General features: G+C 41.2%; 1 protein-coding gene across 1 annotated transcript in view; it reads left to right on the top strand.

The window, feature by feature from the left end:
* Positions 1–24338, top strand: part of PTPRA (protein tyrosine phosphatase receptor type A) — a gene marked incomplete in the record, with an annotated part of 4245980 nt that overhangs the window by 2876653 nt on the left and 1344989 nt on the right. The window contains 1 exon segment of the mRNA XM_044064105.1: positions 6649–6685. Within this exon segment, the coding sequence (XP_043920040.1) occupies positions 6649–6685 (37 nt within the window).

Genomic DNA, 24338 nt, shown 5'->3' with positions numbered 1-24338 from the left:
AAACAGGTTCTGGACGTCATTCTTGAAGCCAGAAGACCCAGTACAAGGAAATCCTATACGGATAAGTGGAAAACATACTGCTCCTGGAGCCTAGCTAAAGGAGAGGACACAGCTCTTCCCTCCCTGCCTTTAATTTTGGTTTACTTAGCAGATCTACTCCACAAAGGCCTGTCCTCTTCCATTAAAATTCATGCCTCATCCATTTCAGCTCATTACAACACTGAGCCACCTCTCTTAGCGCACTCTCTTATCAAACATTTCCTGAGAGGGGCAAACAACTTAAGGCCACCAAGGAGAGCACCCACCCTTGCTTGGGACCTTAACTTTGTACTGGAAAAGCTAAAGCTCACACTTCCACCCTTTGAGCCTGCAGCGTCAGCAGACTTAAAATTCCTCTCTTGGAAGACAGCATTGCTTCTAGCCATCACTTAAGCTAGAAGAGTGTCTGAACTACAAGCACTTATGGCTTTGGAACCCTTCATTATTTTCCATGCTGACAGGGTCTCTCCCTGGACAAACACTTCCTTTTTGCCTAAAGTGTCCAGTGTGGCTCTCAATCAATCCATACATTTGCCACCCTTTTTCCCTAATCCTCAAAATAAAGGGGAAAGGATCTTGCACTCGTATGTGCACAGACAGCTCAGATTTTATCTGGATAGGACTAAGGCCTTCAGAAAATCAGACCAGCTATTGGTCAGCTTTGCAAGTTGGGCAGAGGGCAAGGCCGTTTCTAAGCAAACTATATCTAAAAGGATAGCACATTGCATTAATTTCTTCTACAAGTACCATGGTAAACCAACCCCGCAGGGGGTCAGAACATACTCCACAAGGACAACATCTACCTCTACTGCATTTCTCAGGGGAGTCCCTTCCAGGGACATCCTGGAAGATGCTACCTGGAGTTCAGTACACACTTTTAGCAAGCACTACCATTTGTTCTTCAAATCCAGGGCAGGCTTTGCAACAGCAGTCCTGCAGGGCATTCTAGCTAGCCCTAACTCTTCCTGACTGCCTCCACCTTTCTTCAGCTTTGGGAATCCACCCAAGTGTGATGACTGCAACAGTGAAACATGAAGAATATAGTACAGTTGTGTACACTTACCATAAATGTAGATGTTCGAGTGTATTCACTGTTGCAGTCCTGGTTTCCCTCCCTCCAACCCGCTCTTTTCTCTCTCTCTCTCTCTCTACTTAATCTCTCTAGGCCTTTTACCCCCCCCCCCCACCATTTTCAGGGGTATGGGTATTGGTATTTACTTTTTACTGGTGGTGTTTTCCTCCACCATAACTTAGCTGCCTTTTGGGGACTCTTGACATTTGGGACAAGAAAAACTGATGTAATGGCGTCGGCTGCCTTTTTTTATACCCCTGACGTCCTGACATCAGTCCTGGGGCGACAGCAACCAACACAGAAATACTAAGTCTCTGGTATTCGGGCCGACTCAGGCCTACCTGCAGGCAGATAACCCAAGTGTGATGACTGCAACAGTGAATACACTCAAACATCTACATTTATGGTAAGTGTACACAACTGTACTTTTTGCCTGTTGTTAGCCTGGTTGGTGTCTGTTTGGGGTGCGCATGTAAATAGTTCTTACTCATGGCTAGTTGTTCATGCAAAGATGTTGATACTTTTAACCAACGTTTAGGCACTGCATCTGGGCCTGGGCTTTTCCAATTAGAGACTTTTCTTAACTTTGTTTCAATCTCTCTGGCTGTTACTTCATCCCATTTCATATCCTGCACCTTTAAACTACTTATTCTTTCTTTTACTTCTGTACATTTATTATCTTTATGTTCCACAGGATCTTCATATATACTTCTTCAAAATGTATCTATTTCCTCTCTTTTGTCGGTCTTTCAATTCCTTTTACTTTGTTTCCCAATTATCTACAAAACATTTTGTTAGTCATCAATAAATTGCTTATTTTGTACTTTTCCTTTATATTTATCTGTGCTTCTTCCAAGTTCTTCTGCCTGTGCAGAAATTTTTAGTTTATTTGCAATAGTGAGTGAAAGATCCTGGTCTGTTTTAATACTGTGCATTGCTTTTATCACATATATTTTTCTTAGTATTTTGGTTGATCTATTCCCTCCTCTATAGTCTTCTAACAGTAATGCTTCTTGTCTTAATTGCTTTATAGTTTTTCTCTATTCGATACTTCCAAGATGGTATTCGATTTCTCCCCTTCCTTTCCCTCGCTACCCTGTGTTCTTGTGGTAGAACTTTATCAATTATTGATTTAGCAGCACAGTAATATATACTCTCTAAACTGTGGTGGTGGTGCTGCGGTAGCGTTGTCACCTCACAGTAAGACGTTGTCCTGTTCGATTCTCAGCTAGAGCATCTTCTGTGTAGAGACATGCGTGAATGGGTGTACCTTCGTTGAAGGTTGTGCGTCAGGGCCGGCAACTCAGCACGTAAAAATCTACTGCCAATCATTAGCGGGCTGGAGTTCCGCTGTGGCGACCTCTGACCGGGAAAAGCAGAAAGACACAAGTAATAGATCCTCTATATTCCCAGCTAGGTAAACCCTTGAATGCTTTCAAAGAACATTATCTCATAAGCCATTTCTATTTATCAGTTTGTCTCTTGAAGACATGAAGACCAGATAAAAAATTGCTACTAAGCATACATTTATTTTATAGAAAATACCTTATATGTTCAGTATTGTTTTTCATTTACTTGGTTCTCTTAAAACTTGTTACTAGATCAAGCTAAAGGCCTTAATCCAATCATTCTCCCATGCAAGAATAAGAAAAAGCACTGTTATGCTCTCTTAACCTGATTTTTTTTTTTACTTTGCAATGCCTACATTTCTTGAAACTGAGCAGGTTGAAAAAGAAGGAGGGGAAAAAAACAGGAGCACCTGTTTTCATTAGTATCCCCATCACACTTAAAAATAACTGAGAACACTTTACTTTATAGTATGCAAAGAAAGTCATGCACCATAAAGTAGTACCATTAAGAAAAAGTTTTGATTTACTTAATTAACTTTCTCCCTCCTATTCTGCTCTCCCAAGTATTTTTCCAAACATTGACACGAACTAGGTGTATGCTTTAGAGTAAACTACAAGTTTAACAAAGTCCAATATTTCCAGATTTTCTTGTTCTGTCATGTTTCGCAAATATAGTTGTTGCTTTGTAATCCCACGTTTGCCCATTTCCAAGTTACTGGTTTAATTCCTATTTATCTCCCACTCCCAAATGCTGTCACTGCTTCATTTCCAACATACTCTCGATTCTAATTCACCCTTGTGCTTTTTTTCCTTCTCTGAAGCATTTTCCATTGAAATATTGGAAAATGTTTCACTAGCCAGTCTCTCTGTGGTCTTTGTTACCAGAAGAATAAGAAGCACAGTCTCCTTCTGTTTCACAGCTCACCTTTTGTTGGACACACTTTTGTATTTCCTCCTTAGCATGTACTTCATCAAAAAATGATTTTGTCCCTGCAAGGGAAGAATATGTTGAAGATATCTGGGTACAGCAGTTTAAATCTCACACCTGCTTTTCAACATTCCCTGAATAGTGGTATAAATTTATTCCTGTTCTGCCTAGTGTACAATGAGGAATCATTCTCTGCAAACACTCTGCAGTCTCCCAATTTTAGTACTTTGTCCTTCTGCCACAGTTTTGTCAGAATTAACTCCCTCTGCTAGTAGGATTTCATCTTTACTATTAAAGGTCTAGGTTGCTTTCTCATAGCCAGGTCTTGGAGCATACACAGGATGTGCCTTTTCAGTTAACAACTGCTGTGGAATACCAGTCCAGTTGCTTATTTGTGCTTTCAAAAAATTAATACAGTCTGTTCCTTCCGACTTCTCTGGTACAGCAGAAAATCTCAGATTTTCTCAATATTCTTTGTTCTCTAATTCTGTTATTTTGTGAAACATCTCTTCTTGTGCAGTCTCGTATTCAGCTAGCTTTTTTGCAGTTTTATCACCTCATCTGAATATCTGTTTAAAGCTTCTTCCATTTTTTCCAGTCTGTGTTGTTTGAGTTAATATACTCCATCCGTGTTTTGTTTATTTTAATCATGTCTGTGTGCAGTTGTCTTATACTTTTCCTCTAGGTTACTGGAAGTCATGTCTGTTGCTTGCACTACTTTTTGCTGAACAGCCGCAGCACATTTCCCAGTCAGTGTTTTTTTTTTTCCCTCAACACCTTTTGAAGCTGTTTCCTTCAGGTCTTCTATTTCTTTTTTCCTAGCGTCCAGGTAGCACACTTACTAACCAGTTACTGAAATTTACCCAGAAGTATAAATCCACTGGCTTTCTCTTCTAAGTTTCTATTTTTACACTGGGACAGCTAGAACTAAGGTGTTAATTAATATACAGTCATCCTTTGATGAAGGTCATTGGTAAAGCTGCTGCCTATGTCTCTGCCTTCTACGTCAATAGCTGTATTTTTAAGGCAGTCCCTGTCTGCACCAAATATAGAGGGAAATTTAAAAACAGACACTGTGGTGGAATCCCTATGTAAATACATTCTATGATCAGAGAAAGAAATTGCTTAATGCTTATAGCATATCTCATTCTGACTACCATAAGACCACATTTAAGCAAATTAATCAAGAGCTTAAGGGAATTGTTAATAATTTCACACCTGAGTATGAGCTTGAAATAGCCACTAAAATCAAAAGTAACATATTTTCTTTACCTATGTCAGAAAGTTAAGAACTAACACAACAGTGTTGAGAGCTTATCAAATTTTGTGCAAATTTTACTCCTTCCCGTATTCTGCAGTCCCAGCCACCCCTATTAATTGCTATGTATCAAGTTCTGTCAGCCTTTTCAAAATCTAAGAACACTTTATCCAAGAGTCCTGATAATATGATACGTTGCCTGATTATCAGTACCAGATATGGATTGTGTGAACCGGTTAACCTCTTCAGTCTAAGCCTCTCCATTTGTTTCATTACTGAAGCATAAACAGCAGCCATTGTAATGCCACAGACCCTGGTAAGTATAGACCCGTTAGCCTCACTAGCCTTGTATATAAAGCTATGGAGCATGTTGTCTCCAATTTCATTATTCTAGACAACAACGTTTTCCTAACTGTGGACCCTCAGCAATTCAGCTTCGTCAAAGGAAGGTCTTGCCTCTATAACTTCATAAATTTCTCTGGAAAAGTATCCAAAGCAATGGATAGCAGTTAGGTAATATATACATTATAGCTGGATTTGGCCAAGGCCTTTGACACTATTTTCCATGAAGGCATCTTTGAAAGACTTGTGAATCTGAATGTAAATCTTTATGTTGTGCAATGGATAATTAAACAGCTGGCTGACAGAACCCATATGGCTGGAGTCACAGGTGCCACTTACGGAAGCAAAAAAGTTGCCACTGGTATACCACAGTGCTTAGTGTTAGGCCTGCTCCTATCTGGCATTGGTTTCTTAGACCTTAAAGCCAACACCCCTGCTCTTAGGTTATATTAGTTTGCAGATGACAGTAAATTGGGTGTTGTTCAGTCTTGCTGTAACTGACAATACTTTCAACATGGGTTAAACTGTTTTAGCAACTGGTCCAAGGACAATGGTCTCAAATATGAACAAATATAGTTCATTTTTGTAAGTAAAACATTTTTGCATACTATATCGATAACACACCCCTCCAGTCAGACACTGTAGTTAGTGATATAGGCACTCTTTTTATTTCCATTTTTGACTGACATTACCATAGTAGTTGAGAAAATTTTCTGTCTGACTCATCTAATTTCCAAAGACATTTCTCTTGGTCCAAAGTTATATTAATTTCCATTTAGTCCTGTCTTATCAGACCTATTGAATGTAATGCACCTTTTGACATGTATTTTTTCTAAACATATCACTCAGTGTTTGATATCTGAGAAATTCAGAACTAAAAAATTCATTGGCCACAAAAATCTTGGTTATCAGGATAAACTGGCAGTCCTGTCTGTGTACTCAGTCTCTTAAAGACTTCCTCATAGAGATCTTTGTTAAACTCTCTCAGGCCATGGAAGATCCAACTCTCTCCATCCTCCTTTTCCTTCACAGAACAAGATACCTCAAATCCGTGATTTCCCAAACTAACCCTTCATCAGCAGGTAATTAACACACACTGTTGTGATAGATTCATATCCCAACATCTCTCTTACATGTGGAGCACATTTCCACTACCTGTTAAACGCAGCAGCACCTTTGCTACTTTCAAGGTAAGTGTAGATTATTGGGTTGGCAGCCTCAAATTCTTCCCAGCATATCTTGTCCTACCCAACTTGAGGCTAGAGGGAACGTTAGAATAGGGGGTTTGGACTAAACTTGCAACGGTCAGCAGAGTGATTGCCTAAACCTAACCTATGAACCTATAAGTACATAATATTTATTTATGGTAATTATCTGTACTTTATGGTTTCTGTATGTTAAGTGTTTGATTTGGTAAAATCACCATACTAATATGTTTAAAAATAATTAATACAAAAATAAATAGCTCAACATGTTCATTCCTAGTAGTATTTTGTAGTACAAGCAGATGTTAAATGGCCTCACACACATGCAAGCACACTGACTATTCCTATACTGTGGTAATCAGTGATGGTCAGAAGTGACATTTGTATTTGTGCTTGGAAAAATAACTTTGTTACCTTAAATTGTTTATTTTATTATTTGTTTTTGGTTGCTATAGGGTTACCAAGAGAAAAACAAGTTTATTGCTGCACAAGGTAAGGACTATTTTCATCACCTCCCAAACTTACTTTCTGTACAATAGTCCGTTCCTTTTTCGTGATAATGGGAGTTCACATTTCATTAGTTTACACTGTAGCACAAACAGAAGGTGGATTGACATAATGGTTAAGGTCTTTATCTCACAGATACAAAGTACAAGGTTTGATTCTGGCCCCTGGTTATTGTCTAGGCTTGCTGTAGTTTGCAGACTAATAGCCTAGTTGAACTGAACAGCTGTATCATCTTTTTGTATATACAAAAGTAAATCTTCATTTTTCTTGTGATGTTCTGCAAAGGTGTCTCATGATAGAAAGCTGCTAGACTGCAGCAACCCCTCATATTGATTTTAACATACTTTTTTAAATACTTGTTTTATTTTAAACTTGCACCAGATGGTGGACTTTCCATTGTGGGAATTTAGAGCTCATACAGCTATGACGTATCTATGTATGTGAGTTTCTGTTTTTTGAAATAATCATGTAAAGAATTGCATACAACCTACCTTGCCTGTTCCTCTTGGTATTTAGTAGGTTAAGGTGTTCTTAAAAGCCGTTGTGGGCCCCTGTTCAAAACATCTGGTGTTTGAATCTGTAGCAAAAAATGCACTGTTTTGTTTAAGCAAATAAAAGGGAAGGCCAGGAGTCCTTAGTGGTTAAAGTCTTTATTTGTAAAGTGAATTTTATAAGTAATTCCAGGCAGATGAGCATAGCTGAGTTTTTTCAAATTATAAGTCTAGTGCTAATTCTTAAAAATAAAACACTAGAGGAATGTAAAACATTTGTGCGATGCCCTGGTGGGAGTGTTAGTTGATTGACATTTATGTGAATCTGTAAAGGCTCCAATTTACTTGCATCTAGGTGTACGTTTAAGATTAAATTAAGTTAACTCCGTTAATTAATAACAGATCAGTCACTCATGTTACTCACTTTCTAGTTACACGTATATTATTAAATCTTATAAACCCTATTTTTCATTAGAAACTCAAGTTTGACTGTGACGAATGGAACAATACAAGTGAGGCAGGTAGGGGGTTATAAACTTTATTACAACACATGAATAGAAGTTGCAAGAGCTTAAAGGGATTAGAGAAGTGGAAGGGTGTGGGGGAAGTGCAGTGGAATAATAAAAATAAACATTTCTCACTGGTTTCGTTTGGTTTGGTCTGGTCTCTAGAGGGAGGAATATGTATTTTTATATAAAATACATCAGATTTAGCACTTGTCATCTGTATAGTTGCAACTCAGAACTAAAAAAAGAACTAAAGCCGTCTCTGCTCATACGCTTTCACAAATGCCTCATCAGAGCTGTCTGACAATTTCTGTTGGAGACAAAAATATAGATACAAGTTAAGAAGGAAAAGATAATGACTAAATATTGGGGGAAATAGATCTGGGAAATTGTAGCTTTAAAGGAGTTTGTGAGCTGCTGGTTAAGGTTAGAGCGGGCACTTATATTGGGGTTTAAAGCTGATATATTTCAAGATTGAGTCTGACATTATTAAAGGACAGAGTTGAAATACCAGGTAGTATACAGTAGAGTCGTGGAGCTAGTCTGCCTTTAAAAAGTGAGAAAATGTAGGGATCAGCAATAGAGTGTGGGGTAAGCAAGTATAAATTCCTATAAAAATGTATTGAAAATGAAAGTCAACAATGGGGGTGCGAGCCAGAGGAAAGAACAGATGTGCATATTAAGTTACACACGGGTGAGGAACAATCCGATGGGGTACGCTGCTTACAAACGCATAGCTGTGTCTTAGAGGTTTTTATCAAAGTTAACAAGCAAGATATTAAGAATGGAAGAAGGTAGGGTAAAAAGAACAATCCTCAACTTTTCAACCATCTTCTGCTTCTCTATCTAAAACACCACATAAGCCTAACCCCACCATAAAAAAGCAAGAAGCCTAAAGAGAGAGAGAGTAAAAGAAAAATTTAAAGAGAAGAAGATGGAGAAAACAGGAAAGATGTCTCCCGAGCTTTCAGAACTCTTTAGTGTAGCACCGAAAACTCAAGAGACAGTTGGATCTGATGACTGTTCAGATCCGTTCACCAAAGCTACTTCCTTCACTTCTCACAGGAGCCAGAAAGTCCTAAGCTACATTTCCCATTCTTACAGGAGAGGTGTTCCTCTAGAACCACCTTCAGTAACTTCTTTGCCAAGGTTTGTTCATTCATCAAGGAGCCTTACTGAAGTAAACATGGACAGGATGATGTGGAGATTCCACCTGATGAAGATCCAACAAGGGGTTCTCCTGGCACTGTCCCTGTTGGATGTGCTGGGTTCAGTTCCAGCTGTCCTTCCATTGGCTCTTCCAGTTCCAGTCCTACCTTTGGATCCATTGCCTATAGCTCCAGGTTTCCCTAGAACACTCACGTCGGATCTAACAGTCCTCTTGACTTGACTGTCCTTGTATCCCTTATTCTCTGTACTCCGATTTTGTTGGAGTGGGACAAGTCTTGTAGCCGAAGCCTCAGTGTCGAGACTCTCAAGTGGTTGACTTAACAGACCTGTGTGATCTATTTCTTCCCCTCACAGCCCTTGCACTTGATAGCTTGGCTCCATTGTCAGCCTAGGAGCCAGGGCGGCTCATAGCAGAGGATGTTCCGCCTGGCTCCCTTTCAGATTGGAAGGGTATGTTTTGGGTTCCGATTGCAGCCTCAGCTTTTGAGGCATTTGAACAGGTTCTTGCCAGGACAAGAGAAGAGAGGTGTCTGTTAAGCTTAGCTCCATCCCATCATATGTTGGATACTGCACTGACTCCACACATCCAGTTTGACTGGGACAGTCAGCCTCAGCCTTGGGGGTGTTTGCCATGTGAGTTCCCAGTCTGGTTCTGGTCCTTCTCTAGAAGCCCACACAAGACAGGTCCTAGGAAACATGCAAGAAGGAGACATTTGGACTCCTCCCCAGAGTCATCAAAGAAGAGACAGACGTGGATGGTGAATGGTCCAGGAAATCCACTTTGGAAGATATCAACTTTGGTGATATACTAGAACTGATGAAACAATGAGAGGGTTAGTCCACCAATATGCACACTGCTGAGGTGTGCGTGTTCCTCAAGGATTTTGGGGCAGGCTATTTTGCCTCTTGGGTGGTGCCTCATGCTTACGACCTCATAGATCTGGTGGCGCAGTGGGCATGGGAGGATCCTGATGTGATGGAGACAGTCTGAAAGTGGACAAGATCTTGGTCACCCTAAAAAAACAGAACACCAGTGGAGTGTGTAGTAGATACTGTGGTTGTGGCAACAGCTCTGAAGAATGAGCTCTCTGAAGAGAGTACATCTGTCCACACACCCCCCCCCCCCCAAATTGGGAGTCTAGGGCATTGGACAGGTTTAGAAAGCAAATGTATGTGTCAGCAACTTCTGTACTCAGAGCATTGAACTGTCTTGTCCATATAACGGGTCTCCAGAGGGACCTGACCAAGCAGCTTACCAAGTCCCTCTCAGGTAACTTGCATGCAGACATCCAGAAAACAGTGGTGTCCTGAGTGTCTAACAATGTCCAGTGTGTCCATGTGTCTGCTTTCTAATGCCACTGATTATGCAGATAGACCAGCAGGCAGAGGCATAGTCCTCCATCAGCATGCCTGGATGCTACTATGTGACTTGGTGAAAGGCTTTGACATCCTTCATTAACATCTTTGATTTGATGCTTTTTGTGGACCGAAAGTTAAGAAGGCAGGGTCCTAGGAAAGAGATGTTAGAGGAGACAGTTTTACTCCTCACCCGAAAATGTAAGGCCCTGTCTGCTGTGGAGCTCTACTTTTCCACCCCACAGAGGACCACCTCGAGGAACCTGAAGGGGGAGGGTAAAAGATGTGGTCCAGAAAGTAGGGTTTTAACCAAAAAGCTCCTACAGGTGTACCTTCCTGGGGCAGAGGGGAGGGGGCAATTTCAGCTGACATTACATTACATTAGTGGCAGAGAATCAAGAATGTATTGGTCCTTTCACCAAGAAATCCTATCAGCGCTCCTGAATGATTTTGACCCTACACTCTCAAGCCTGATGAGCCATCAGACAAGATTCATGGGTGCTGAGAATAATTACCAGAGGTTATACTATTCCCCTTGTTTTCACTTTTTCTGAAAAAAGTATTCTCTATGTGCCACCCAGTCAGATGGAATCCACAGCAGCAGAAGTAACAAAAGCTGCTAGAAAAAAGGGTCATCCAGCAGGTACCACAAGACCATTTAGGATCTGGAGTCTATTCCAGGTTCATGTAGTGCCAAAAAAGACAGGAGACCTCAGGCCAATTTTGTACCTAACTCAGCTCGGTCTGTTTGTAAAACCGGCAAAGTTCCAGGTGGTCACAATTCAGTCTATTCTACCTGTTATGAGAAAGGAGGACTGGATGTATTCTGTAGATCTCCAAGGATGCCTGCTATCATACCAACATAGCAAGGCATCAACATAGCAAGGCAGTCCAGGAGATTTCTACTTTCCAGTTCAGGGCACTGCCCTTTGGTCTCAACATAGCCCCCATTCGGGTGTTCCCCAGAAACATGGCAGTGGTTGCTGCATATCTGACTACTAGTGTTTCAGGTGTTCCCATATTTAGATAATTGGCTCCTCACTACTCCAACCTGGGATCTTCTGGTCCAACAACTGGACTTGCTCCAACTTGCACAGAAACTAGGGATCGCAGTCAGTCAAGCAAAGGGTCATTCAACACCCACACAACAGACCGTGTTAATTGGATGCCTCCTGAATACGATCAGTCAAATAGCCAAACTCTCAAGAATCTAGGGTTTCATGTCTGTGTCAAATAGCTGTTCAAGTTCTTCAACATCCTTCTCATCTTGTGAGACTCATTCTCTGACTACTAGGGTTGATGGCTTCAGCAATCACGTTAGTTCCCCTAATAAGATATTACATGCAGGTTCTTCAGTGGACCTATTGAATTTGAACTTGTAGTAGATTTGGTAACACTCATTTGCAGGACTCACATAAGATGGTACATTGGTGGTGGTATAAGGTCAACCTTTCTCCCCATCACCTTCAGTGGCTACAGTAACCACAAATGTTTCTCTCTGGGGTGGAGGCATTTCAGTGAGAAGAGGGTCCAAGTTTCTTGGTCACAAATGGAGACCAGTCTTCACATCAGTGTCTTGAGGATGAGAGCAGTTGTCCTTGCATTACAGGTTTTTCAGGACTCCCTCCCTAGGGGTGTGAGTTCTAAACAGACAAACAACATGGCTGTAGGTGTGGTACAATAGCAAGCAAGGTGGAACCCACTCATATCCTCTTTGCCAGGAAGACATGAGAGTGTGGCAGTAGGTGATGTCGTCCTTTCACATTCTCATAGCAGTGCACATCCCAAGGACTTCCAGTATTCTAGCAGGCAAGTTGAGCATGTCCATTCTTCTGTCTCACTAGTAGTCTCTCCACCAACCAGTGGCGACTGAAATCTTCAGTCACTGAGGTTAACCTTGCTGTGATCATTATGCTTTGTACTTAAATAAAAAGTGCAGCAGTTAGATTGCCCTGTCCCCTCCACAGGGTCAGTCATTGAGGGGATACTGTGGTCCACAATTGGACCCTAGGTCTTCTGTGCTCCTTTTCCCAATATCACTGTATCAGGGAAACAATATTTTTTTGATTTGTATGCAAACTGTAGAACAAAGAATGTTGTTTTACCTGGCTGTCTGTCAAGCCTGCAGTTCATTCTATGTAGGAAAAACTAACTGCATGCTGAAAAACAAAATTTTGAACCATTTGTCTTCTGTAAGATTAAAACATGAACATAATGCACTCTTCCAGCACATTTCTAAGTATGAAAGTCATAAGTTTAAGCTCATGGTTATACAATGTGTAAAATAAAAACAAAAGGGGAGGTGATTTGATTAATGAGACAGAGGTGAATGAGTCTAAATGGATCATTGAGCTAGCAGCATACAAAATTCCAGGTTTAAATGGGGTTACACCTTTAAGACCTGCACTAAGAAAAAGGAGGGTGTGCTGTACTGAATGTTAGCTGAATAGCTATATAAAAACTGCAGTTTCATTTGAGTTTTATATCTGAAGGAGGGCTTGGTCCCAAAAGCGCTCATTCTTGTGTTTTTAATTGTGTTTTAAATAAAAGTTTTGAAGTGTTCAGCGTGGTGGCTAGTACCTGTGTTTTTTTTCTTTCCTTCGGACTTTTTTTGTGAGCAGGCAGCCTTTGGTGGAGTATCTACAGTTTTTTTTTTTTTTTTTTTGGTTTGGCTTCTTTCAACTTCACAGAAACAAAATGCTGGAAAGTTTATCTTAGCAAGTGGTAAGTAGTTCTCTAATTGGGCATCTTCCAAAGGAACAGATCCTATCTCAACACCTCTTCCTTCTGTCCTGGACTTCTTGTCAGACCTCTTCCAAAAAGGCTGTAGTTTTTCGACAGTTAGGGTTCATTTAGTAGCCATTTCCCTTTTCCACAATGAACACAAACTCCCATGGTTCACCAAAGATTTCAAAGGCCTTTGTGAAGGGAGACTGTTTACTGAGTCCCCCAGTAAGGGACCCATTTCCTCCATGGGACATAACTATCATGCTGCAAGACATAACTCAGGCTCCTTTTGAACTGGCAGCCATGGAGTATCCAAAATTCCTTCTTGGAAAAACATTTTTATGGTGGTCATTACTCCTGCAAGGAGAATTTTTTAATTGCAAGCACCATCCTGTAAACCTTCATATATGGTCTTCCATAAGGACAGTGTATTTGAGAACGAATCCCACGTTCCTCCCACAGGTGTGATTCGATTTGAACCTTAACTAGACCATCAGCCTACTGGTACTAGATATACTAGATGTTCATAGACAACTCAGATTTTATCTGCACAGGACTAAAGATGTTAGGAAATCCAAATAGCTGGTTTTTTGCTTTTTCTAAAGCCAGATTGGGCCAATGTACATCAAAGGTCAGTCTAATCTTGGTAGCTTTGACTTTATAATTTTTGTCTATGACAAGTTGGGACTGTTTTGTTTCACATAAACCAAAAGCTTATTCTGCAAGGGTTATAGCTACCTCTACTGCCTTCATGTGCAGAGTTCCTGTTGACAAGATATGTACTGTAGCTATTTGGTCCATTGTCCACATGTTTGTCTCACTACAAGCTGTATGTACAGTCAAAATCCCATGCATTCTTTGGCTCACCGACAGGAATATCCTTCCATGATACCTCCAAGGTGTTTTTGGTAGCTTGGGAATTTGTCCCAAAGGTTGAATCACATGAAAACAGACAACATCAGGTTTGAAAGTTGTTTACTTACCATAGCGATAGATCTGTGTTGTCTTTTTTCGTTCAGTTCAGCATCCCTTCCTCCCTCCATTCATCCCCCCCTCCGAAATTGTAACCTGGTGCTCTCTCTTTGAATGGATTGGCCTCACTGGTAACCTTGTCATTGAACAGCCTTTGATTGCTGTTTCACTTTTATGTCCACTTGGCCATATTGTAAGCTAGACTATTGATCATTGCATCATTTTCTGGCTTTGAGCAGGCAAACTTGAGATGAGTTTTTGGGGGGAGTATAGAGGGAATGTTAGGGGAGGAATCAGTTTCTTGGATCCACAGCATTTAAAAGTTTGAGGTCAGATCCAATAATCCAGAGGTTGAATGGGATGAAAACAGAACAGCACAAATCAATAAGTACGTAACTTTTGTTTGCTGCTGAGGTCCTTAAATTTGATGAGAAATTGATTCCAATGGGTCATTCAGATTTTTCAACCCTCCTTTTCAAAGTTCAGTAAAAACATATTTTCTTCTTTTTCAGGATCATTTTTCAGGAAACAGTAAGCAGTCTAAGCAAAGTTGTCTAACAAGCAAAATGTCAAAAAGCAATGGCAAGGATACATAAAGAAAAAAGGAGAGTCTCCCAGAATCAAGGACAACCCAAAAAGCTGGAATGACTATATGCTTCTTTTGATCCCCAAACTCCCCCCATTCCCACTCTGTGAAGTGTCTCCCTCAGTCTGCACCTCCATCTTCCACACTGGCATCAGATTATCTCAGGTGGGTTATGGCACTTATCCAACAAGAACACAGAAGAAAATGGGAATTCCTGACCCCTTTTCAGGGGACTTCTCATCCTGCACTCCAGAAGTTCCTGTTTTCTCCTAGTTTAGAGCAAATGTCGGCTCTTGGGGAATGCATTTGTGCCATCAGCTCAGATGGACAAAGCTTTTTATTCAGAAATGTTTCTGAAAGCAAAGAAAGAAGAAACTTGGAATCCAGTCCTAGACCTTTCCTTTCTCAGTCGTTATCAAGATTCCAAAATTCAATATGTTAACCCTTCAAACATTGTTAATCTCATATCCTCTTAAAGGTTTGTGGTAACATTGGATCTAAAAGGTGCTTGTCACATTCCAGTTTGCAAGGAATTCATGTTTTTTTTTAACACTCTTTATCTGACTCGCATCATCAGTTCTGCCTTACCTTTTGGTCTGCCCACTGCACCAAAGGCAATTTAAAAAGTGCCTGGCCTAATTTAAGTGATTGCTCACTGCAGGCTTCAAAGCATTCACATCTTTCCATATTTTATTTTATTTATTTATTTTATTTTATTGTATTTGTTTACCGGGAAAGTCCACTGGGCCTAAAAGAGCCCATTTTCAGTGGAGGCCCGGGGAGGAAAGCTCCAACGAGATACAGAAAAACTATAAACATTAATTAGTACAGAAGTAGAAGCAGTGTTACAGATAGTAAATATAGTAACATATACAGAATATATACATAAAAGCAGGAATCTAGTTTGTTTGATAACCGTAATACATACAGAAAATATTCATTAAAGCAGAATTCAATGAATTCAATCAGTGTGGTATAAACAGAGATGTTAATCAGTGTTATGATTGTCTTGCGTATGCAGTCACATTTTCCAGTTGTCAGAATTCCCTGATATGGGTCATGAAACTCCTTCTCAGTCTATTGTTTCAACTGAGTTTGCAGAAATCAGCACTCATCCCTTCTCAGTCGATAGTTTTTTGGGATTTCTTCTGGATTTGCCCCAAAGAAGTGTGCTTCTTCCACTAGACAAAGTGCAACAATAAAGGAAATCTTCCTGGACTACTTTAGCTACCCTTAGGCTTTTGACAGTGATTTTCTCATTATTCTGGATTTCACAGCTTCCATGATGTACATGATTCCCTTAGCCAGACTTTGCATGAGAAGAATTCAGTCAGATGAATTTGGATACAACCCTTCTCTTTTAAGATTCCAGTTCTTTAGTTTGTCAGAAGGAAGTTACTTTGATGGGTGGACCAGTTTTCTCTCATTCCAGGTTTCCCCTTCAGTCTCCCTCCCATTCTGTCACAAAATATACTTTGTACTTTGCTTAGGAAGCAGTATTAAAAGGAGTAAAAGTACAGGGTCTGTGCAACTCCAAGGGCAAACAAAAGTACATAAATGTCAGAGAAAAACTGATAGTTTTCAATGTCTTAAATCATCTTCGATCTCCAGGACCTTTGCAAGTTATCACAGTGATGTGATACATAAACAACAGAGTACCAGATCTTATCCTCTTTGTAGAAGTGCTCTGATTGCCTGGGAAGTAGCAACTCTGCTCATTCTGACACTTCAGGTTTCATACATTATGTCAGAGCAAAGTCTTGTAGTTGGCAAGTTGAGAAGAATATGAATGGACCCTCACAAATGGAAATTATACACAGGGTTTTTTTCTAAAAATTTATCCATCTGTGGTAAACAGCCCAAATAGATTTGTCTGCCTTTGTTCAAAAAGGCAGTTTTGTTCCAGGATTCCTTGCAAACAGGCCTGGAAGACAGATGATTTCTCATTCCCATGGACAGGAATGTTCATATATATATATATGCCTTGCCACTCATACCCTGGGCTCTTAAAAAGATCCAAAAGGAATCTTGAATGATCATGATGGTGAACTCCCTTTTGACCCAGGCAGCAGTGATTCTCCCCTCTTCTAAAGTTGGGCAAGTGAAATTACCACAAGCTTCCACACAGACTAGATTTACTTATGCAGGGCAGGAGATTATTTGAATGACCCAGTTTGAAAACACTTCTGTTGACTGCCTGGGTAATAGTTTTGATAACTTTTAGGCACCCTTTTTCTTGGGACATGTAGCAGGTGTTAAAGGAGGTGAAAATTTTATTTATTTATTTTTTTTATTTTATTTTAGATTTGTTAACCGGGAAATTCCAACTGGATTTTGGTCCATTTTCAGTGGAGACCCGGAGAGAAAAGCTCCATAGATAACATACAGACAGTGTGACACTGACAGTTATATACTTGTGTACAGGAACAGTTTCATAGTTTGACACATATACTTTGTACGGAAACACTAGCAGAAAGCTAATTTGTATGCACAACATAGTAATTTTAGTTGTACATAGATGTGTAAGTTCTCTTGTAGTTCTGCAGTACACTAACTAGTCAAACATTTGAATCAGCTGAGGTATAGGAGCTATGGTTATGATGAAGCCAAGTTTTAAGATACATAGTAAATAGAGAAGGGGTTAGTTAATGTTTGTACAAGGGCATAGCCAATGTATTTTTAAGTGTTTTTTAAGGGATGTTTTAAATTGAGTTAAGGAGGGGACTGCAATGAGTTCAGCAGGAAGTAAGTTCCAGATTTTGCCAACAGAGTTGGTAAATAGAGAGTCACCAGCTACGTTGTTGGCTTCAACGGTTTGAACTAGCATTCTATTAGAGGAGCGGAGAGTTTTTAGATTGCTGTATGGGATGATGATATTTTTAAGTATGGGTGTAATTTCTGGTTGATAAGAGAATTTTGTGTGCAACTATTAATTGATTATACTGAATTTGACAGGGTAGTTCTAGCCAGCCTAGAGTTAGAAGGTTCAGACAATGGTGTTGTCTATATGGTGAACCTGTGGCAAATCTGGCACTGCTATTATAGCATGTAGTGAGTTTATTTAGGTCAGATTCACTTAGATTTGTAAGAATAGGAGAGGCATATAGTAGGGCTGAAAGTAAATGGTGTTTGAGCAGTCACAGTCCTAGCAGATAGGGTAAGGAATTGTTTAATCTTATATAAAGAGCCAAGTTTCTTATTTACTGTTTTAATAGTTCGGTCGATGTGAGCATCATACTTGAGATTGTTGTCGATTAATACGCCTAGTAGCTTAGTTGTAGGTTCTGGGAAGATTATAGTTCCATTGTTGGATTTTATGGTAAGTAATGGCAAGGCAACTACAAGTGGGGGTGAAGAGTAACAGCTGTGTTTTATTTGGATTTAATAGAAGACGCTGGTGAGTGAGCCAGTTTTCCACCTTATTAAAGGTGCTTTGTGATACATTCTGTAAATCTGTTGGAGAGGTAGCAGAACAGATAAGGGTAGAGTCATCCACATACTGACTACAAGTTGCGTTTGGGATGACTGTATTAATATTAATGAAAATGGAGAAAAGGAGCGGGCCTAATATGGACCCCTGAGGGACTCCAAGGGTAATTGGTAATAGGGTGGATAGATTCCCCTTCCATAATACAGCTGGTTGTCTGCCACTTAGATAGGACTTAAGTCAGAGAATTGCTTGGTTATTTAGTGAGAGTATTTTTAGTGTACATAGTAATAACTGGTGGTTTACCATATCGAATGCCTTTGATAGGTCTAAGAAAAGGGCAGAGGAGAGTTTGTTGTTGCGGTTTTGATTTATTGTATGAGAGAAGGAAAGGAGGGCTGAGGTTGTACTATGGTATGGTCTGAAACCATGCTGAGTGGAGGTTAAAAGATTGTTCAGATTGAGATAAGGAATGAGGAGTTTATGGATACATTTTTCCATATTTTTCCAAAGGTGACATTATGGCTATATGTCTATAGTTTGAAAATTTAGTGGAAGTACCCCCTTTATGAAGAGGAATAATGTGGGAGATCTTCCCTATGGAGGGGGGATATAGGCTTCGACAATAGTTTTATTGATCAGTTTTGAAATGGGGTATGCTAATTCATCAGAGGCTTTTTGAAGATACTCTGCTGGGAGGAGGTCTGCTGATAGGGTGGTGGGCTTTAATTTCTTAATTAGTGACGTGATATGTGATGTTGGTACTGGTTTAAAGCTGAAGGACATGTGATTTGGGTGTGGGGTCAGTAGTACTTGGGCTGTTGGGGGCTAGGTTATTGGCCGAGGGATTGGATAGTTTCCATGAAGAAGGCATTAAAGGTGTTAGCCACATTTTCTGGAGGATTTTGGAGGGTGGTCAAAGGGGTAGGGGTAGTGGAATGTCCTGGGTGGAGGAGGTTATTCAAAGTAGACCAGAATTTCTGTGGGCAATTTTGGTGTTTCTATTGCAGGTGACAGTAATATTTTTTTTTGTCTATCGTGATGGACTTCTTTGTAACATTCCTAAGTTGTTTGTATAACAGTTGGTCCTTTGAGGATTTAGAGGTCCTCCATGAGGCCCATGTTTTATTCCTTCTTATGATTTTTTTTGTCTGGTATCTTTTGATAGCCATGGTGCTACTTTTTTATTGGTTGATTGAGTAGGAGCGTGGTTGTCAAGGATAGCAAGAAAGTTAGAATTAAAGTAAGCAACTTCTTCATCTAGAGGGAGCTGTCTTAGGTGAGACCACTCACATGACTTGAGCTCACTTTGGAATTTAGTTTGATTAAAGTTCTTATTGCTCCTTATAGTTTTGAAGGTGGGTAGCTGAGGGATGTCATTTTTTTGCCTGAGTATATAGGTGAAGTAGTGATCACTTGTATCCTCGGGTTGGGTGCCTGTTTTATACTGTATGGGTGGTTGTTTGAGAATCCAGTCTAAAATACTTTCTTTGTTATGGTGCTTACTGATTCTGGTGGGGGAAGATATGACCTAGGTCAAGTTATACAGATTTAAGTGGGTGGTAGGGGAATCTGAGGAACAAGTGTTCCAGTCGATGTTAGTCCCCGAGCACTATGGTTTCTTGTGGGCAGTTTATGGATAGCCATTGGAGGATGTTCTCTAGGGTATTTGTGTTGTTACCTCGAGGAATATAAATGGAAACGATATTTATAGATTTATATTTGTTAATTTGCAGTTTTGTAATAAGTATTTGTGCATTATTAGTTTGGGGACCATGTTGAGGACTAGATATGGTTACATCTAGTGTGGATTTATATAATACAGCTACTCCTCCTCCCTTCTTAGAGGTGCAGTCTAGTCTTAATATATTATAACCTGGGGTTATAACCTCATTGTCAGTAGTAGTAGGTTTGAGCCTAGTAACAAAAAAATGTTACTAGAGAGACTGATATTTGTAAATGAAAAGTATTTTCTACTTGGTGCCACTCTAAGAACAAGGACCATTTCAAGGCACAGTTGTCTCTGGTTCTTGATTATTTTGATTATTATCTTCTGGCCTTTCCTATTCTTTTTTTTTCAGGATTACCGTTCAGCCATTTTTACTTGTCTGCAACTAGATCCTGCCATTCTTCCTGTCCTGAAGTGAAGTCATTTTTAAAAGGGGTTTTACTTATCCGCCTGTCTAGAAAACAGTTGGCTTCTCCATGGAATATTTAATTTTATGCTTGAAAAGTTGACATCCCTTCCATTTGAACCAGCTCATTAGGCCATTTTGAGTTTTTTAGTATGGAAAACCGTACTGCTCACTGCTCTGAAATCTACAAGAAATTTATCTTGAGATGTCCTTCCACTCACGTGTTGCAGTATTTATTACATCTGGGATTCCCTGCCCAGGGAAGCCCGACGGCAGACTAGTATACAAAAGTCTTAGGTTGCTTTATGGTAATCCATATATCACACACATTCTCCTCGCATAGTGTAGGGCATAAAGGTGACATCTGGCCGGACCATCCTCAGAACTTCTTGGCCGCCAATCCGAACGCCATCTCTTGATCATCGGTCTGAATGCCTATATCCCGTTGCTGTTTGCCTTCACTTTCCTATTGCACAGGAATGCAGGAGATTTCTGTACTTCAGAACAGGGGGGGATCCCAATTCCAATTTTATGCTTTACTATTTGTTTTATCTGGTGTACCCAGAGTTTTCACCAAATGTTTAGCAACTATCATTGCCTTTTACAGGACCAGTGGAATCTACAGATGTTCATTATTCACACTGCCTCAGTGGCCTATAGGTTCTTTGCCTGCAAAAACCCAGACTGGCAGCTTTACAGAGCTCAGAATTCCCTCTTCTGGCTCCCTGTGACAGGGGATCAGCTAAGCTCCTCCCATCAGGGGATGACCAGCCCCTGTCACAGGAAGTCAGTTCAATCTTTTAGTGGCAGCTGTAGGAATCACACAGTTGAATCTCCTCAGCAGCCTGCATTGTTGGATTACAGCTTCCAGACTTGGATAAAATCCCTTGTGAACTTCCTTCCTCTTTATTATTGTATATATTTTTATTTCTGTTTTGTTTAAAAAAATATACGTACAATGTGTGTTAACTTATTTTAATATACTTGCTATTTTCTACTGTTAATTCCTCTGGGAATTCCTAACTTACTATGTTGTTTGTATGCTTAATACTACATCTGATATTGTTAATCCTCGTTCATTCCTTACGTATGGGTATCAGTTCCGACCTCGGAACCGAACCGGCCATCTTCCAAGCTCGCGCCAGCTACAAACTCTGTAGCTAAAACTCTTACCCAGAATTCCCCTCTGTTACCTCAAATTTCATTTGCCGCATCGCCATTCGGTCGTGTCAAGCTACTTTCCTTGAGCCAAGTACAATATTTGTTGTCATTCTAGTCTAAAACAACTTTTTCTCTCAGAAAAGTTTCTAAATTGTTTTCTCTTACCTTATCGCATTTAGCGACTATCTCTTCTTAAAAATTTCTCAATCCTTTTACTGCGAGGTATTTTCTTCAATACCATCGTCGATAGACCCCTTTTCTTCATTACCTTAGGGTATTTCTTGTACCATTGCTAGTATCCTTTCTGATTTCATTCTTTTCTATCATGGATAAAAAAGGTAGTCCAGGATTTAAGAGATGTTCAGATTGTGGACATAAATTACCTACTTCAGATGCACATTCTCTGTGTGTGCCTCATTTATCAGTTGACCTGCCCTGTGGAATTTGTAAGAACTTTTCTAACAGGACGTTGATTGAGAGGAAAAATAAACTGTTACTGAAGGAGCTACTCAAATCTCCTTTTTCAGAGGCTTTTTCTGGGTCGGAGGCTTCAACCCCTCCAAGATTCCATAAGAAAAAGATTGATGATCTTTCAAAGGCCAAATCTCTGCCTTCGTCCCCAGCTGGGGACTCCCATCAACCGAGACCCAAGAAGGCTAAGCTTTCTATTTCGGACCTGACTCTTTAGGCTCCAGTGCTTTCGGTGCCTAGACCCTCGGCACTGAGGCCATCGGCGCCATCTGTGACTTCGGCACAGACTAGCTTGCCCTTTACCGTATCGGTACCGAGGGGCTCCTCGGTTCAGACCTCTCTATCGGCACCGACTGTCTTGTTAGTGCAGAATGTAATCACATCGGCTCCGATACCTTACCCGGAACCGACAACTCAAGTTACTGACACAGATTTCTTTTGGCCCAGCCTCGGTACCGACAACCACTTTGGCACCGACCTTACTGTCGGTGCAGACCATGACTTCGGCACCGATGATTTCCTCGGTGCAGACACCTGTAGTACAGTCTCTTACGACACCGTTGTTTTCAGTGCAGGCGGCTGATGTGAGCACCGAGCTTGTCCCATCTGTGGATAGACCTAACTCCCCTCAGCCGTGTCCATGTAATCCACTAGAAGCCTCTCTGAACACGACATGTTGGGTTTTGTGGATCAAGTGCTTTTGGCCAGAGATATCCCGTCCCCCAGGACCCTATCCTTCCTTGGGAGGTGATCTCCCTTTGCCAAAGACCCCTACTTATTCTCCTCCTCCATTGCTTTTGAAGCCCCTTGATATAGCACAGTCTTTCCGCTCTATGGTTCCCTTTATGGACCTCACTAAGGAACCGCAGTTGCCTTCGTGGCAGGAGAGTTTTGCTATGGCCCAGGGTGTCAGCTGTGGCATACGTAATTTGGTGTTTCACAGCCATCCAGGGACTCCAAGTCGGCAGGCTGAGCCACTTAGGGGAGGTGTTACCCCTGTCCAGAACACTCACCCCTCTTCAGGTGGACCGGCCTACCAACTAATGGAGAAGGCTTTGGCGTCTGCTGGCGATACTGTGCTGTCAATCTCCCCGCCCTCCTCTGGACCTCTATATACACAAGTCGCTCCTAGGGACACCGGGCGCAAGGGCCTCAGGATGTACTCCCACAGGAAACCCCATTTGCATCGTCTTCCCCAGCTTCTCCCTCTGAGGAAGTTCATCGCAAAAGCTCATGCAAGAAGAAGCACATAGACTCCACAGAGGAGTCCCTTACTGAAGACACAGACTTTGATGATGGGGAAGGATCCCCTCGCTCACCCTCTGAGATATCCGTTGGTGATATCCTCGAAATTATTAAACAGAGAGGTGACTGGCAGCCCTCTAACCTGACCTCTGAAGAGTCTGTGTTCCTGCAGGCCTTTCGTGCCCAGCCCCCTACCTCCTGAGGCACTCCACCTGCCGACGAACTGGTCCGGCTCATCATGCAGTGTGCATGGAAGGTTCCAGACACCATTGAGGCCATTCCCCAGAGGCCAGATAAAATTTTGTCCCCTTCTGCTACTGACCCCCATTGGTCCAAAGGTCTTCCTATAGATGCTGTGGTGGTGGCGACCACAACCAAGAAGAACCTGGCGGATGAAGAAAGCCAGACTGTCCATCCGCCCAACAAAGCGTCACGGGCTCTGGACAGAAAATGGAAGCGTACTTTTACATCAGTAACCTTTGCAATCAGGTCCCTGAATTATATGGCACACTTCACCAGGCTTCAAAGGGATTTAGTATCTGAGCTCTCTGAAACTTTGGCTGGTGCCGTGTCTAATGAGGTCCATGACAAAGTGGCCTCTCAGTTGGCTACCATTGAATCGATATGAAACTCTTCCATGTGTCTGATATCTCACGCATCAGAAGGAGCAGCTAGAGTGGCGAGTTCAGGCGTTGTTTTGAGACGGCATGCCTGGATGCACTTATGTAATTTCGCGGAACCCTTCAAGGCTTCCTTTCTCAACGCTCCCATCAAAGCCTCTTCATTGTTTGGACCCAAAGTTAAAAGCACACTGGCCAGATGTTAACAGGACGGTAAGACCCTTTCTGCTGTAGGTGTCCGTTATTCCTCCCCTCAACATGTTTTCTCCAGAAACCAAAAGAGTGGGAAGATATGGTATAAAAAGTCTCAGGGTCCTTTCCGTGACACACAGGCTGAGTTCTCCCCTAGAGGCAGAGGGGGAAACTTACAGGGAAGACGCCCTTTTCGGGGCAGAAGGGGTCCACGTAACCAGGGTTCCAGGGACTCTTTTCCTGGTCAATCATGTCAGCGCTTCTGAAGAGGGTTTCCTCTGGAGGTGGTTGGGGGTCGTTTCTCCTTGTACCCTTCTGCTTGGCTGACCATCACCACCAACTCTTGGGTACAAAGGATAATAAACAGAAGTTACCATGTCCCCTTCGATCTTTGTCCTGCCCCCTCAACAAACTTACCCGACGTTCCACCCAGTCGAAGGGAAGAAGCAGCACTAGAGAGAGCAAAGCTGCTAAGCAAGAGAGTCATCCAAATAGTCCCTCCAGACCAGATAGGATTCAGATTCTACTCAAGACTATTTTTGGTGGCAAAGAAAACCAGGGATTGGAGACCAATTTTGG

The sequence above is a fragment of the Protopterus annectens genome, chromosome 2.part2, assembly GCF_019279795.1.
Source record: "Protopterus annectens isolate FY-2018-M chromosome 2.part2, PAN1.0, whole genome shotgun sequence".
Taxonomy (NCBI): Eukaryota; Metazoa; Chordata; order Ceratodontiformes; family Protopteridae; genus Protopterus; species Protopterus annectens.
Note: the sequence above shows the minus strand (reverse complement) of the source record. Positions and strands in the feature narration are given on the sequence as shown.